General features: G+C 40.1%; 1 protein-coding gene across 13 annotated transcripts in view; it reads right to left on the bottom strand.

Annotated features, from left to right (window-relative positions):
* Window positions 1-18,364, bottom strand: part of plekha6 (pleckstrin homology domain containing, family A member 6) — a 371,706-nt gene that overhangs the window by 8,469 nt on the left and 344,873 nt on the right. For all 13 annotated transcript variants that reach the window (XM_049569368.1, XM_049569285.1, XM_049569451.1 and 10 more), the window contains 5 exons: window positions 16,583-16,686; window positions 15,934-16,092; window positions 14,855-15,001; window positions 6,266-6,399; window positions 4,392-4,540 (listed from right to left, as the gene is read on the bottom strand). In XM_049569368.1, the coding sequence (XP_049425325.1) occupies window positions 4,392-4,540; window positions 6,266-6,399; window positions 14,855-15,001; window positions 15,934-16,092; window positions 16,583-16,686 (693 nt within the window). The remainder of the gene's footprint in view (window positions 1-4,391; window positions 4,541-6,265; window positions 6,400-14,854; window positions 15,002-15,933; window positions 16,093-16,582; window positions 16,687-18,364) is intronic.

The raw sequence follows: 18,364 nt of genomic DNA, 5'->3' as shown, positions 1-18,364 counted from the left end.
TGTATTACATCATGGTTAATGCATTAATGCTGACAGCCCTAATTGTTATATATGATACAGTTGTGACCTAAGCAGTTATTACATCATACTGTGTATGAGTACTGATATGTACTGACATAGAGATTTTTTTTCCTTTTCTTACAACTTTGGTTATTAAAACATCTTACCAACCAACTTGCTGAGGTCTAGGAACTTGACAAAAAGGCCTGAAAATGAGCGCACCTGAAATCAGTGTCTTGTGTGGGATGCCTGCTGTGCACCAAAAAGTTCAGTGCCAGTACTAACCTATCACTGTGAGACCCATGACCGTACACCACATCAGTGATCAAACAGACTCACTGCTTCCTACTGGCATAGGAAGTATAGCCAAGAAATGGGGTGTGGGCTATAGTAAAGAAGCAAAAGCAACGGGGGCCTTAATAAATCATTGATCATGATTCAGTGATCAATGATAAAGGGAAAAAACGCCAGCACTCTCAAATGTCCTTTTGGTAAGTTTAATAAACCAGCTTGGATGGCAGTACCAGTACACAGACGTTTCGACAGAAAGTCTTCCTCAGTGTGTCACACTCTGATGATTGATGATCAGTGTTGGGTAAGGGTTACTTCAAAAGTAATAAAAGTACGTTACTGCGTTACTTTTTAAAAAAGGAACCAGTTACTTTACTGCGTTACTCCCTGAGTAAAGTAACTCAATTACTTTAAAAGTACTTTTGAGTATTCTACATTTCCTATTGGGCAATGGACCACAGGGCGCTAAGCCTACATTTTTTTGTCTCCAAAATTAAAGTTATGGACCACTTGCCCTTCACTGAGATCCAATTATCCCATCACAGCCACCACTTTGACCAGTAGAAACACAGAACGATCTGCTGCCGTAGACAACTGTATGACAACAACACCCCAGCATTTTTAATATTTCCTCTAGGGATGTTACCACACATAGTTAAAGGGGGAAATGATGGTGTGAAACAGCAGAGGCACTTTGTCAACCCACTGAGTTAACGTTACTGTCATTGGCATCAAGCTAGCAAACAATGGTACATCCTCACGGTCGGACATAAAGTAATAACATTAACAAATAGCAGTGGGGCTTTTACTCACCACAGCTGCAGAGGCTCCCAGCTTCATTTGAAACAAACTACATTATAGACAGTCCCTTATTTATTAATCCCTCTGTGTGTTTATATATTTACTTTTTATCCGCTCCATTGTCTTTATAAAGTTAACATATCGCACCGTCATTTCAAACTCAACACTTGTTTCAAATTAAAAGCCCCTTATAACCTCAGCTAGAGAATCCCTCCATTTTCTAAATAGGCTTTTATTCTGAAACATTTGTCAAAACTTCCTGTGGAAGATACAGTAGCTTGATAGTTTACGTATGGCACTTCAAATGTAGCTCCTGCCATCTGCTGACGCTTTTTAGGTGACTATAACAACATGTTGGCTGGCACATGAACAGACACAGTTCTGGCAGTGACTCAAATAATAGTGAAAGTAATAAAAATAGGACAAGAATAACCCAATGACATCACACACGCCGTGAAAGACGACCGGGGATAATTGGTACCAGCGTGTAGCACGTACCAGGCATAATGCAAGTTCTGCATAATGCCTGGTACGTGCATTATGCCTGGTACCAGCGTGTAGCACGTACCAGGCATAATGCAAGTCCTGAGTCTCAAATAGCGAGTCCTACTCCACCTATTTAGACTCCACCGTAGACAACGGCAGCATTTCTCCGACCACGTAGCGAGCCACAAGCTCTGTGGCTTCTTTCAGACTGATAGGTTTAACGTTATCTCTGTTATTAGAACCAAACAACAGCCGTTGCTTTTTTCTGAGCTGAAGGACCAGCGTTCTAAAAGTAACAGAAGTAACTGATGTCTTGTTTGAAAATGTACTTAAGTATTTGATTACTCAAACAGCAAACTAACGGGTTAGGTTACTCGTTACTGCAAAAAGTAATCAAAGTACTCTAACGCGTTACAAAGTAACGTGTTATAACCAACTCTGTTGATGATTAGGATAATGTTTTACTCAGGAATAAATCAGCAGTGTGGAATAATTTTGGTTTTCAGGAAGAAAATACAGGTCAACAGAGAGAGCACAAGCTGTATGTTAACACTGCCATTTTGAGATAAAGTACTCAAGAAACACAATGTACCTGCCAGGACAGGCACCATAAGCTGCTCTGTTTTAACATTGTTAGCCTGATAAAACATGCATCATTAGACATATAAACCTGGATGAGCACCAATTTCCTTATGTTAAATTCAGACAAAACTGAAGTTATTGTTCTTGGCCCCAAACAACTCAGAGACTCTTTATCTGATGACATAGTTTCTCTAGATGGCATTGCTCTGGCCTCTACCACTACCGTAAGAAACCTAGGTATTTGATCAAGATTTGTCTTTTAATTCTCATTTAAAACAAACCTCACGGACTGCATTTTTTCATCTGCGTAACATTGCGAAAATTAGGCCTATCCTGACCCAAAAAGATGCAGAAAAATTGGCCCACGCTTTTGTTACCTCAAGGCTGGATTACTGTAACTCTCCATTATCAGGTAGCTCTAGTAAGTCCTTAAAACCTCTCCAGTTAATTCAGAATGCAGCAGCACGTGTACTAACAGGAACTAAGAAACGAGATCATATTTCTCCTGTTTTAGCTTCTCTGCACTGGCTCCCTGTAAAATCCAGAATTGAATTTAAAATCCTACTGTTAACTGATAAAGCTCTAAATGGTCAAGCTCCGTCATATCTTAGAGAGCTCATAGTGGCATATTATCCCACCAGAACACTGCGCTTGGAGAATGCAGGGTTACTCATGGTCCCTAAAGTCTCCAAAAGTAGATCAGGAGCCAGAGCCTTCAGCTATCAGGCTTCTCTCCTGTGGAATCATCTTCCTGTTATCTTCCTTCCTGTTACACCGTCTCCACATTTAAGACTAGACTTTCCTCTTTGATAAAGGTTATAGCTAGGGCTGGCTCAGGCTTGCCTTGTACCAGCCCCTAGTTAGGCTCACTTAGGCCTAGTCTGCCGGAGGACCCCCTGTAATACACCGGGCACCTTCTCTCTCTCTCTCTCTCTCTCTCTCTCTCATGTCCTATTACTGCATCTTGCTAACTCAGCTAATTCTCCGGAGCCTTTGTGCTCCGCTGTCTCTCAGGTTAACTCGTATTGCAGCGGTGCCTGGATAGTGTGACGTGTGTGGTTGTGTTGCTGTCGTGGTCCTGCCAGATGCCTCCTGCTGCTGCTGTTATCATTAGTCATACTTCTACTGTTATTATACACATATGATTATTATTACATATGTATACTATCAGATATTAACATATACTTTCAACATATTGTACCACAGTAGCCAGAACTATAATTATAATATTATTACTTTAATTAATGTTAATGTTGTAAGCTACTGTCATTACCGTCTGTCCTGCATCTCTCTCTGTCTCTGTCTCTCTCTCTCTCTCTTTCTGTCTCATTGTGTCATACAGATTACTGTTAATTTATTATGCTGATCTGTTCTGTACGACATCTATTGCACGTCTGTCTGTCCTGGTAGAGGGATCCCTCCTCAGTTGCTCTTCCTGAGGTTTCTACTGTTTTTTTCCCCCGTTAAAGGTTTTTTTGGGGGGAGTTTTTCCTTATCTGCTGTGGGGGTCCTAAAGACAGAGGGATGTCGTATGCTGTAAAGCCTTGTGAGGCAAATTGTGATTTATGATATTGGGCTTTATAAATAACACTGAAATTGAAATTGAATTGAAATCACCCCACCCCCATCTGAGTAAGAAGTGTAAATTATACATGTTATTTGTTAAGCAATGAATAGGGCTGCTAGGTTAATTTATGCAATGTAAAAGTACCTAAGCTAATAATGGTGAGCAGCAAAAAACAGTTGTTTGTCTATGTTTCTTGACAGTTATTACTTAACTGAATTTGATACTATTGTTAAAAAAGAAAGGGGTTGCAGCTTCTACTGTATGTCATCATGTTTAACATAGACATATCATTGTCCAGAAAACAGATAAAATATCATATTGTGATTAAACTAGTGATTTACAGCTCCGAAAGCAACCTCTAAATCAGTAAATCAATTAAAAAGTCTCACCTTCCAGCTATACATTTTCTCAAAATGGATATTACAAGTTTTTGCTTGTAAAAATACCATGGCTGATTACTTTGGCAGAATTTGGATCATAAATAACACATAAATAGCAGCATTACTTTTCAGAAATGATCTGGGTGGGGAAATAGGCACAAGGTTGTGTTGGGAGTAAATACTGTAGCCTGTCATGAGCTGTGTAATCATGGTGAGTGGTTAGTAGGGGAGGGTTCGTGATGTGGCAGTGGTGACTACGGCAGCCGTGTGGTGATAGTCCTTACCAGAGAGAAGGCGGCTGCGACGAGAGGCCTCAGCAGCCAGGGCACAGGAGATCTCAATGCGTTTCTCCTGCTCCTGCAACTGCTGCTGGGAGCTGACTGGAGTTCCCCCCTCTGCCGGGCCGTCCAGGATAGGAACCATATTCTGCAAGCTATCAATGAAAATAGACAGATAAACAGGAAGACAGGAAAATGGTGGTGGTTTTGTTAGTTATAGATTACCATAATGCTACATCTGACAATTATAACACATTATCCTCTTCATATAAGGACATTTTTATATGTTAATACTTATCTAATCTTGTTTTGCAAGCAAGAAGTTCTACTGCTGAAACAAGCTATAATGAATAAATTGGGCAACCATTCTCGGTTCCACTGCAATCAAAAGTAATGGAACCATTTCCTAAGATGAAGGCTTTTATACTGGCATAAATCATTTGAATCCATTCTCTTGAATACATGGCCTGTTGTCTTTGCATATCTATCTACTCTATACTGTATATACTGCCTATTAGAGGTGCCTGTTTTTTTTTTTTTTTTTATCAATTATAATAAATTATTTTAGAGAAAAAACTAAAAAGAAATAAGGAAAAAAAAACATACAAAATGGCAGGAGTGTGGCGAGAGACATGGCACTGAATATTAAATCACTGACAAAGTCCAATGTCAAACTCCTCATTAAAGCCTTTAGGGGCCAAAGGGCCCAGTGTATGTGTCTGAAAGACTTCACATTTTAGGAGCACAGAGTTAACGTCTCCCCCTCTCTGTGGATGTTTTATTACCTGAGAGTGAAAGTGTTGTGTTTTGCCTTGTAAAAGTGTACAGCTAATGGATGTTACATTGTTTCTGATAGTACCCTGCTGTTATGTGACGTACAGACGTTTGCCATCAATATGAGCATTTGACATTATGACATCATGATTATGATTATGGGCATTATATAAATGACATTAGCAGTCAAACATGTATTAAACCTTTACTGTTGTATTTCCTTCCTGTGTGGGGATGGTTGAGTGAGTCGATTTTATGTGTGAAATAGCATTGTTGGCTATGACCACATATGTCATTTTCACTGGGCTGGCTGATGGGAAAGAGGGATGATCTGCTTTCACCAACATCTTACCTAGGTTAGGGGGGTCTCTTGGAAAGTACACAAGGGGACTTAGAAATGTAGTTTGTTAATACTGGATCTGTGCCAGTAATATGCCAGTGTTCTTACATAACATTCCCTATAGCCTTGGAAATATACAAATGCTGAAAAGCACAACCAATCTGCTCTGGGTTAGTTGTAGCAGGGCATTCAGTTTGTGACAGGTTGGAAAAACCTGATGAGGCACTTTTATTCAGTATCTCCTTATATCTTCTTTGTCTGAAGTGACTTTTTTCTTGCATGTCCCAAGTGCTTGTAATGTACACTGAATATATATGACCCCTATTTAGCCCAAGGCCTTTATGGAGCACCTATCTATGGGGGGTTGGCAGGGGATACATACTGGTATTTTTCAACTGTATATCATAGTCCTCTTATTTGCACCTTTTGTATATTTTTAGGCTTAGTATCTGTGTATATGCTTATTATAGTGTTGTTTCTTGCTAGTAGTTTCTGATGACAATTCGCATGGTATGTCACATGAGCTTGAATTTGCATTATGGGTGTTTCAGATGGTGACTGGTTATTTTTTTAAAAGTCTGGGGAAGAGCCTGGTGCTCCAAACTATACACAGAATCAAAATCCTTGTAATTGGAATTTCTAGGTGTACAGATCTATTTCTGTCAACTCTGCTAGAAATGTCTGTGATCCAGCACCCATCCTTGTGGGTACTGTAATGTGTGCGTCTTTTTAATCATGTTTTTGTAATGTCTTCGATCAAACCCACTTTGATTTGGCAATGAGGGTCTTGATCCGCTCCAGTTTCTTCTGCTTCTCCTTCTGTTCCTCTGGGCTAAGAGGAGTGTTATCCTCCTCGTCCACGTAGCGCTCCGGAATAAGAACCTTGTCAGGAGTCATCAGCTGGAACATATACACCTTTATAAGTATGGATCCACACACATGTAGCCCACATGCATACAAATACACTGATAAACAAACATAATATCCCTTTCATAAAATAGAAACAGTGACCTAGCATGTTCTTTTATCCGCATGTTCAAATCTGCCTATTGTGTGTTTGTCATTTTATAAAAAAAAAAGTTATATTTTGGTAATTTAAAAAAAAAAAGTCTGTTTCTTTTCAAGCAGTTTTTCTTAGTCTTCAGAAGAAGTGGAATTATTATCATTATTTGCTATTCTCTTTATTTAAACAGGGAAGGCCACTGACAGCAAGGATGCACTGATTGCAGTACATTAAAACCAAAAGGAACACATAGAAGTTATGGTATACATCAACAAATTAAAAAAACAAGAACAACACGCAAGTTGCAGTATGTATCACAAGGGACAAAATCAATTCACAGAAAACACATCCATTAACATGGCTCTAATTCAGTCCAAAGGGATTTCAGTTGACCTTGACTAATTTTACAAGCCTCTGCAGATTATTCTACTTATGTGGTGCAATATTAATTAAGAGCCAGTTTCCCAGTCTCGTCCACCCATAAACTCAGCTACATTTTAAAATTTTCAGATGATACAACCATCCTTGGACTTATCGAGGGAGACAACAAACCAGACTACAGGCAGCTGGTGGATAAGGCGCTCGTTCATGGGAGGGCTGACTGTTATGTCCCCTACACTGACAAGATGAAGGAGTTAATCCTGGATTTCAGGAAGAAAGCTCCCTGCTCTGCAACTTCTGCTAATTTAGGCATTTTTTCAAAATAAAGCACCCATGAAAACTCCGGATCATATTTCACATCACTACATCAACATCACAAAATCAAGAGAAAAATCAAGAAATGGCCTACAGTGGTCAATGTCCGGCAGACAGAGAAATCTTTTCTTTGTTTGTTGATGTCTTTATACCTCCAGGGTTTCCACAGATTATTGCGTGACATTATGATCTCACGATCCACCAATTCCACCCGCATCGCGCACGCAACGGATCCAGTGGACTTCCAGCGTTAGACACACACTCGCTTTACAATTTTTATTTATTTTTAGCATGTAAATTGTGTGTATCTCTTGTCATGCATTATAATGTGTATATTTTTATGATATTTATTAGGGATGCACTGATACCATTTTTTTCCAGTATTTTCATTTGTGTACTTGCCGATACCGAGTACCGATACCGATATTTCTACTACAAAAATAACTATTAGGCTAAAAATGCAATGGATTGGAAGACAGGTTTTATTTTATTTTATGCTTCTTAAAAGAAATGATAATAAATTAAATAGGCCTACAAATAAAAATGAGTAAAAAATAACTGACATTTCAAACAAAAAAGAAACTTTTTAAGTCTAAACAAAAAGCCTCCACATTGGTACTGTCTTCACAGTTGACAAAATATCTATGACAGTTGACAAATTAAATAAAACATATTGTACAGTTAACACAGTTAACTTAATATATCAATGAAACTATTGCACGATCTCCAATCTGAATTAAACAAAATATCAATTTAAACTAGAACTGCAAGCAGTTATGAATGGGGGCTAAGCCCTCCCGTGCGACTCGGTCCCCGCGTCCCGCGGAGCCCATGGAAATCGTCCCCGAAGGATGACGGGCTCTGGGTGAGCGCGTGTTTATGAATGTGTCATTTAAAATGTGGAAGGTACAGGCAAAACTGCCTTTGCATCCATTATAGCGCCACCTATAGACCGATTTGCGATGAATTTGGCACAAAGGCTCTGGATGACCTCAGGAACGAGTGACTTAAGTTTAATGTTGAAAGCATCTACTTTGAGCGAAATATGAAACAATGTGTGTTTTTTAGCTAGCAAAAAAGATTGTTTGGTTGTAACAAGTGCATTTTTTGGAGTGCCAAAATTCTTTTGATAACTTTTCATCAGACACATCTGCAGATTCTATGTGCAAAGTTTCAGGCAGGTGGCACTGAAAATGTAGGAGTTCAAAAAAGTAGGTTTTGGACATGTGGCAAATTAGCAAAGAAAATGTACAGCAGAAGTGGGCGGGGCCTGTGTCAGACAACCCAGCTCTATCCAGGGAACACATAGATATAACGTTTGTGAAAGTGTCATTTAAAATGTGTAAGTTGCAGGCAAAAACGCGTTTGCATCCGTTATAGCACCACCTAGTGGAGTACATGTGCAATTTTTGGTACGGAAGATCTGTGTCCTATTTTATATGTACCCTTAAAATTTCAAAACCCTCAGCATAATAGTTTGGCTGACATTAATGTTTGTTGTTTATCTTGTAATAAGCCACGCCCACATTGACCAGTCATGACCACCTTCAAGATTTGACCTCAGAATTGGCCCTACATCATACCAACTGAATTTCGTAGAAGTCGGTGCAGCCATTCAAGAGATATAAACTTACCATATTTGTAGCGCCCCCTAGTTGCCAAAATTCGCCAAATTCAGCTCATACTCTCACAGTCTTATGCCAACCAAGTCTCTCAAATTTGGTGTTAATAGTTTGACCGAGATATCCAACAGTTTGCATTTTTATAGCTAGCTATAGAAGTTTGTTTGTTAATAATTTGCGCATTTTTTGACCAAATAAAATTCTTTTGATAACTTTAGATCAGGTCCAGTAGAAGAGTGTATATGTCAAGTTTCACGCAGATTGGACAAAATCCCAAGGAGAAGTTCGAAAAAGTGATTTTATGAAAAAACTTCCTAGGAGCAAGTGGGCGTGGCCTATGGCAAAGGGATTCAGCTCTATTCAGGGAAGCTGAGGATACAAGATTTTTGAATGTGCGACATACGGTGTGGGAGCTATAGGCAAAAACGCATTGGCCTAGGTTATAGCGCCCCCTGCAGGCAGATATATATAGTTTTTTGCGCCTGAGGTATGTACATGGGTCTGGACGACCCCTCCAAATTGCACTGCCCTACCTTGCACGGTTTAGCCTGCAGCACCACTTTTACCTACAGAAGAATAAAAATAAAAATCTTTACAAAAACAATAGGGTTCCTAGCACCGTTGGTCCTAGGAAACGCATCTGCTTGCATACGCGTTCCCTTGGCCCCTTGGGCTTGGCCCCCTAATAAAGTACTGTCTCCAGCTTTCAATAACAAAAAATGTCAGTGAAATCAGTGCACAGACTTCACATTTCAGTCAAACAAAATATCAAACTATTTGGCATTGTCTCAAGCTTTCAGATAAACAACATATGAATTTGCTAAGTGTCCATGTTTGAATCAATCAAACAAAATATCAACTAAAATAGTTGGCACTGTCTACAGCTTTCAGATAAACAAAATATGAATTAAACTACTACAGAGTGTCCACATTTGAATCAAAGTAAATATAAAACTTTCAGTCAGCTTACAATGGTGTGGTCTAGTCTGAAGTAAGCATTTTTTTGGGAAAGTGAGAGGTAGGTTCTTTTTGATGAACAAAATCATCTCTGCATGATCAGCTGTGAGCCTGTTTCTGCTTTCATTCACAATATGTGACACTGAGCTGAACAGCCTTTCACTGTCAACACTGCTGCATGGTGCTGAAAGGTATCTGCACGCCAGTTTAGCCAGAGTAGGGAACCACACTTTGTTAACCACCCAGAATTGTAATGGTTTGTCTTGCCGTGAAATTGTGGTCTCTCCAAGATATGTCTCTAATTGTGCAGTAGTCTAATGCTGCTATGTCCAGGGATGCTGATGCCTTCTCATCTGCGATTTCATCAAATATGCTGTCTAGACTGCTGCTGGCCTGGTCACTGCATGGTTTTCTTGCAGGTGCTTCAGCTGGATCAAGATCCTCCTGCTTGTCCACCTCTCCAGGCAACCTCAGCAGCTCAAGGGTCAGCATCTCTTTCGCATTTGCAGCAGCGGTGTTGCTGGAGAAAAAGTGATTTTTATACCTGAAACAGAGAGGGAGAAAACTGAGCTGACAATGGGTATGCTTGCCATTTTGGCCATAGAAGTAAAATGATCAACTTATTGATTAAATTAAAGTTAAATATGAAAATGAGCTTTTAGCATGACATAGGGGCATCCTGTTTACTTTTCATCTGTCTCTCACTCCCTCACTCTCTTACTCACACACTCAGTCACATGCACTCACTCACAGTCACACACACAAGCAGTCACTCACACAGGCACACTCAGGCAGTCTCACACTCACAGGCACACTAACGCACACAGGCACACTCACAGGCACAATCTCACACTCACAGACACACTAAAACACACACACACAGGCACACTAAAACACACACAGGCACACTCATAGGCACAATCTCACACTCACAGGCACACTAACGCACACACAGGCACACTCACAGGCACAATCTCACACTCACAGACACACTAAAACACACACACACAGACACACTAAAACACACACAGGCACACTCATAGGCACAATCTCACACTCACAGACACACTAAAACACACACAGGCACACTAAAACACACACAGGCACACTCACAGGCACAATCCTACACCCAGAGACACACTAAAACACACACAGGCACACTCACAAACTCACCTGGGATCGAGTAGCGTTGCGATGCTGTAGAGTGGGTTTTCCTTCTCATCAGAGAATCGCTTCCTGACAGCTGCAGCCAAGGTTCCCTTCATCCCTTTGACCCCATGGTCTTCATCGGTCTCCTTCGTTAGAAATCTGTGCAGCACACTGACCACTGGAATGATGTCTGCGGCAATGGCGTATGCAGAGCTAGCTTTTTCGAGCCAACTCCTCGAACGGACGCAGGAGAGATAGCACCTTCTCCAGCAGTGTCCACTGTTGAGCCGTCAGAATATCGGGGAGTCCGTATTCAGACGCTAATATTCCCAAAGCCCGTTTCTGCTCAACCAAGGACTGTATCATGTAAAATGTACCATTCCAGCCGGTGTGTACATCTTGCTGGAGTCGCTTGGCAGGCCGGCTGATCTCTAATTGAAGGTCTTCGAGGCGGGAGTAGGCTAGAGTAGAATGTTTAAAATGTCTATTAACTATTTTGCGGCCGATTGCCACTGCATCAGCAGCACTCCTCTGTGACAACAGACCTTTGTGAACCACCAGCTGGAGAGTGTGAGCAGTACAGGTCAGGCTGGGGAGTTCAGCATCATTCATGGCCTTTTTCATATTTCTTGCATTGTCTTGGAGCACTACGTGGACAGACGTCTTCGGAATACCCCAGGTCTGAAGCATGCTATCGAAAGCATCTGCGATGGCTTGGCTGGTGTGTGAGCTGCTACTATTGATGCTACTACTATTTAAGGCCAAAACACCCACCTCTTGGACAATTAAAGGGATTACTATTATTGTTTTTTCATTTTATTATTTTTTACATAATGCAGATTGGCAAAGAATCAATCATGACAGCCTTAAAGGCTCTCTAAGTCTTCCTAAGCTTGAAAAATTTGTGTCACTTACAGCAAACATCTCCTCACGATTCGCTAGCTACATGTCCTCTGAATATGTTGTGAAAAAGTCTGGTCTCTGTCGGCAGCCCAGGCTCCGCAAATGGCAACAAAAACACTTCACTTCTGTTTACAATCAACAATGTTATCAAACACAATGGAGCTAGCTCGCCTTTTAGCCTCATTATAGCCTGTAGCTCTAACTGCCTCTCTGGGCACCGCGTTCACGTGTGTGCGCTTGCGCAAGACCGTGAGACATGGGCACCGCATTCATGTGTGTGTGCTTGCTTTTGCTGGTCTCGCCATTTGCGGAGCCTGGGCTGCCTCCAGAGACCGGACTTTTTCACAGCATATTCAGAGGACATGTAGCTAGCGGATCGTGAGGAGATGTTTGCTGTATGTGACAAAAACTTTTCAAGCTTAGGAAGACTTAGAGAGCCTTTAAGGCTGCCATGATTGATTCTTTGCCAATCTGCATTATGTAAAAAATAAATAAGTGAAAAAACAATAACAGTAATCCCTTTAATTGTCCAAGAGGTGGATGTTTTGGCCTTAAATAGTAGCATCAACATCAGGACGACTGGGATTAAAATTGATGTCAAGCACTGGGACATAATTTCTAGTTATGGTGCCAAGTTTCATTTCTCTCACTCATTCCAGCTTACGGTAAATTAAACAATGACATAGCATGTAACGCTAACCATGTCATGCTCACATGCACCATGCATCATCTGTTCACTGTCCACTGTTCAGATCTGTCCACTGAGTTTAATCAGGACTGGTCAAAGAAAATTCAAGTTGTGACCTATTCCCCTCTAAGACACGCCCTTTTTGAAGGTTTTCGATTAATGGTGCCCATGTTTTTTTTTTTAACCCATCTTGCTCATTTATAATAGAAATGTGTCTCTCAGTCCCATAAGGCTATGAGATTTGGTGTTTTGGTGATAGAGTCAAAATTAAGTAAAGTCCAGTAGTTGCACTGTTTATCACATTATGCAAATTACCAAAAAATCCATCATGGCAGACTTTTATGGCTTTTCTATTCTTACGCATTAATTACAACACCACTGTGTGGTGATGGTGTGGTCTATAGAAATACTACACTTCAGGTTAAGTAATTTATCACAAATGTAAGCAAAATATACTATGCAGTGCATCATATTTCATCAGCTATCATCTCTGAACTGTTGTGAAGCAGAAGCAGGCCCAATTTAAAAATCTCAGCAAAAGAAAAAGCACCTTTAATTAGTACTTAAGAACATTACCCGAGTAAGTGTATTTAGTTACATTCCAGATTACATTACATTACTTTTAGACAGAGGTGGAAAAAGTACTGAAAAATTCTACTCAAGTAAAAGTACCTTTACTTTGATGAAATTCTACTTAAGTACAAGTAAAGCTACCCATTTAAAAATCTACTCAAGTAAAAGTAAAAAGTAGTTTGTTTAAAATGTACTTAAAGTAGAAGTTACTTAGTTACTTCCGACAACTTGATAGGGGTCACTACTATGCAGTACAAAAAACATCCAGGGGTCATAAATCCTATCCAAAAACTGGTTATTTTTCATTAAAGGAAAATCTTTACAAATATAAGAGCATAATAACATTAAACATATCAACACAACACTTACTGTGTCTTTTGGGCAGTACAACTTAGTCAGACCATCACATGAAACAATAAAACACTGTCAAATACAATTGAATTGAATTCTATGATGAACCATAGAATTCAGTTCAATAGTCACATTGTGAGATTCACAGTATAAGTTCATCATATCAATATAATATTAGCCAAAGGCAATATGCTATACCTATTTTGCTGGTTAACACTTTAGGTTGTGAAGTTCTCAATTTCCATGACAGTTTGATTGTAAAATGTATATTTCATGCAAATACAGCCTTTCCAAATCCCAAAATAATTCTAAAATGATGACAAATAGAGCTATTCAAGTTATTGCAATACATATCGCAGTATACAAAATCGTCGCATTGTCAATTTTGTCTAATATCACGCAGCCCTCATTCAATTTGACTCACCAACACAGCTGTTAGACTGATGATACACAGAGCAACTTTTTGAGCAATGTCGATGGGCATTATTCTGTCTTACCAGGCAGGCACAGCTTGCACACAGCTTGATTCACCCCTTTAGTTTCTGTTTAGCCAAAAACTTTTGTTTTAACTTAGTAACGGATGAGATTTCAAATGTAGCAAAGCACAATACTTCAGTCAAAATTTATTTAAGTAAAAGTTAAATTACAGATTTCAAAAACTACTGAAAAAAAATACAAATTACGCAAAAAATACTCAATTACAGTAACGTGAGTAAATGTAATAGTTACTCTCCACCTCTGCTTTTAGATTAAACACAGAAGTCATGTAGTTAAGGGTGGTCACCGGCCATCTTTGGGTACTGGCTCCCTTATTTAGTAATCATTTCTTTTTTCATAGATTTGTTTTGTATTGCATCAGCTGATATTTTGTCACAAGCACCACAGGTATTTATAGTTAATTATTCTTCATGAAAAATCCCTTGATAAAATTCATGTTGTCACAGTATCTGACAATTCATAACATTTGTGCTGTTCCTTACTCTGCCACTAACTCTCCTCTGATTCCAGAGCCTGACACTCTCACCTGCTCTGCAATAACCCTGCTCTATCTCCCCGATCACCTGACTCCCACACTTGTGTATACACGGCACAGGTCTATTGCGCTTGTATTAGCAGCCTTGCCTGTTACCTTTGGTTTGTTTCTGGAAGCCTACCTGCACTTTTGGACATGGGCCCTGCTGTGTTTTGTTTGCCTGGCACATTGTTTGTCTGCTTGTTGCCATCCACTGTCTTTCACATGGACTCGGCCGTGACAAATGTGCATGGAGAGCCGAAAATGCATGATGTGGGAAAAATTCTGCCATGAACAGAATGAGAGCGAGAGAGAGAGAGAGAGAGAGAGAGAGAGAGAGAGAGAGAGAGCGAGAGCGAGAGAGAATGAGGCACAGTGGTGCATCAGCTGACTTTTCTCACCTCTTTGCTAATGTCCAGGTCATAGGGTTCAACCTTTAACCGTCTCAGGCGAGCGATTTCTTCCCGAGGTGACTCCTGTCCCTGGCCTCGAACCGCTGCCTCCAAGTCTTTAATGTCAATCTCGTGAGCTGTTAGACGCCTACGAATCTGTCCACAGGTTGTCCACGCACACACACAAACACACACACACACACACATACACACACAGAAATGCACACTAAATCAAATGATCTGCAGGCTCAAGGATGAATGACTTGAATGAAACATTTGGTGGCGATTGCTGCTTTTCCTTCACCCCAGTTTACACTTCTACATTGATATACTTTTACTGCTGAAAGGTTCACTCTGGGGGTACAAACCAAGATTTGTAGAGATTATTCAAGCCCAAGCATCGGAGGCAGTGTAAATCCTATTGAAATCACAAAATCTGACCAGACGCTGTGGAACATCCTGGCATTTTTTGGCATAGTACATTTGACATTCCATGTACTGGGACATACTGAAACCTTTTCTGGCATACTGAGTAGTATAATAGTATAGGTATTGGAATGCACAGTTTGTGTTGTGTGGTCCACACGGGAAGTGGAACAATACTTGTCATGTCATGTCACACGTCATGCAGGATAGCATATTTATCTATCTATCTATCTATCTATCTATATGTATATATATATATATATATATATATATATATATATATACATATATATATATGTATGTATGTATGTATATATTTCAGCAGTGAGAGCTGTGTTTATATCACCACGACCACATGACACAAACAGGCCAAGGCAGATTGGTAAGACAGAGATAAGTGTAGTGGATAACAATTAACATTGCTAGCATACCACTGAGGAGGTCATGGTGGGTACATTCTGCTTAATTTGTGCAAAATGACAGTTTCATGAACAGTAGTAATTCTTCCTTGAAAGTGTTAAATGTGCCGTCGAAAGCACCCTAGTTCTTTACTACTGTCATCTTAAAGATTAAATAGCTGGCAGAGTATAAAGACTGAACACTGGTTTTACTCTGCTTGCACTCTGTATTATAATGTTTGATCATCCTATGGTTGGTCATACCACTTTGTAATTGGCTGGAGACTGGCCCCCTGAGAGGTTTAGACTCCGCCTCTTGTCCCTCACAGAGCTGCTCTTGTTGCGTCGGATTCGCTCATTCTGCTCCTCCACGCTCATCTTTGACTTCACCTCTGCAGGAAATACAGCACTCTTTGGACGCTCCTGTCACAAAGATGTGGCACAGACACATACATTTATTAAATAAATCAATCAAAACAATGCATCCTGTTGTTAAAATGATCCAGTTAATTCATTCTTTACCAGTTAACATAGCCTACATTTCCAAACCCTGCATAACCAACTGCATTATCACTTAACAAAGCTCCATAACTCCATATACACAGTGAAGCTGTCATTAACCACAAGTTACAGAGACAGAGTCTGTGAAGCTGGTAAAAAAAACAAACAAACAACAACAAAAAAAAAAAAACCTGATGACATGACGCTTCACGTCCACGACCCATGTATTTTGGCCCTTAGAAACATGGCTTACACTCATGAGGCCATTTAGGATAGAAAGTAAGCATAAATACAAAAGGTAAGAGGGAACGAAGAAAAAAGGAAAGCAAGAAAGCAATAAAGAAAGAACGAAAGAAAGAAAGAAAGAAAGAAAGAAAAAAGTATTATTTGCATGTAGTTTAGGTTGACATACCCTGGAGATTCCATCGGGCACTCTGCCATGAGGGCAGGAAACTCCAGCAGAGTTGCTGTGTGATTCATCGGTGGGGGACTTTGTTCTAGGTGGGACAATGCCAACTGGAAAGGAACACAGCAGAGGAGTTCAAAACCATGGGAAAAATGACAGAGCTCTCAAAGCTAACATTATAAAGCACTGTTTATGTACAGTCTCAGCTCCGAAATACATGAGACACGGACATGATGCGTCACACAGGCAGAGCAGGATTTTTTTTACCTGATACACAAACTCCGTCTCTGCAGCTGTGGTTCCCCCGACTTACTGTGTGCCTATTGAGTTTTTCAAGTGAATATGCAGTCAGTTATCCAAAGTTTAGAAGCTTACAGGTTATTTTAACTGGTACTAAATTCATTAACTGGATGTTTTTAACTACAGGATATATTGGTTTGATTGATTTATTGAGCACCAATTGATGCATTGATTTAACGGATTTATTTTAATGTGAAATACAATAAACACACACAGTGTTGCTCTGCATTGCTTCTGGTACAATGAGGTATTCATCCTACCGGGGGGGGGGGTGCTACTGTATTTTTGTTGTTAAAATATTACGTTTCAACCAAGTACTGTATGGTTTTGACACTTTTCTAGCTTGTTAAAAAAGGACATACAGTAAAAAACAAAATTAAAATAAAATCTCTCAAATTTTAGGGGTGCTGGGATTCAATTTAGTCCAAAAATGGGCTAGAAACGCCTATGCATCCTACTATTAAATGGAGAAACCTCTGTCCCTCCGTCTGTCATCATCCGTTTTCCTCCTCACTGCTTTGACCTAATTCTCTGAACTTGCACATAGGCTTTCATCTTGGTCATGTGCAGACAGCCACAATGCCGTTTTTGCAATTTTCCCACATTTCTACTGTTTATATTCACGTTTTTTTCCACTACCCATTCATACTGTGAGCACCATTAGCAGTGCGAGCGGTGTATGCGCGGAGAACAACTGCACTCGGACCACAGTTTATGGCTGGGACATGCAATTGCAAGCACCAACACTTGCTGAAGACTAAGGTAATTATTTAACTGGACGAACGCGCGTCTGTGTCTGTGTGCGTGAGCTAGCCATTACGTATTTTCACTTTACTGACATTAGCCTACAAACATTACAAACTAAACATTGCGCTGTGCACTTTGCACTGTTTCTTTCATTCTTTCTCCATGTTGCGTGTGTACCTGTGTGCCCGTGCACGGCCCCACACAAATGCGTGCCTCCGTGCCATCAGCCAAAACTATGCTCCACGTATTTTGCCATAAAGCATGTTTCTAAATACAGTGTGCATTGTTTGTCTTACATTAATAGTTATTACACAGTGCATTTACAGTGCTCTCATTTTGCATCTCCTCTAATATACTGTTTTTGAGTTCTTATTCCTCTATACATAACACATCCCCAGGTATGGACTAGTTTAATTTAATTATTTTAAAAACAACACACCGTTCTTTGTTGTTTTTACCAGTTTGAAGGCCAGAGAAGAAGAAATAGACCAGCTGCATGAAAATAGAAAAGAGCCACTTGATGCATCCACAGGCAAACATGGATTCTGCGGTCACTGTAGCAGCTTCAGTTGATTATAATGGACTTGCTCTGCTGCGGGCATGCTGCAGCAGATGTGTTGCTCCATGTGCGTGCCCAATGTATTTTGGCCGTCACTTCATTGGATGATACTATAACACCCCAAAAGACTGAATTCTGGACTGGATTATTACTTGTATATTTCATCTGTAATTTACAAACCT

This window comes from Epinephelus fuscoguttatus, linkage group LG1 (assembly GCF_011397635.1).
Source record: "Epinephelus fuscoguttatus linkage group LG1, E.fuscoguttatus.final_Chr_v1".
NCBI lineage: Eukaryota > Metazoa > Chordata > Actinopteri > Perciformes > Serranidae > Epinephelus > Epinephelus fuscoguttatus.
The sequence above is the reverse complement of the archived record's forward strand: the minus strand, read 5'-3'. Positions and strand labels throughout refer to the sequence as shown.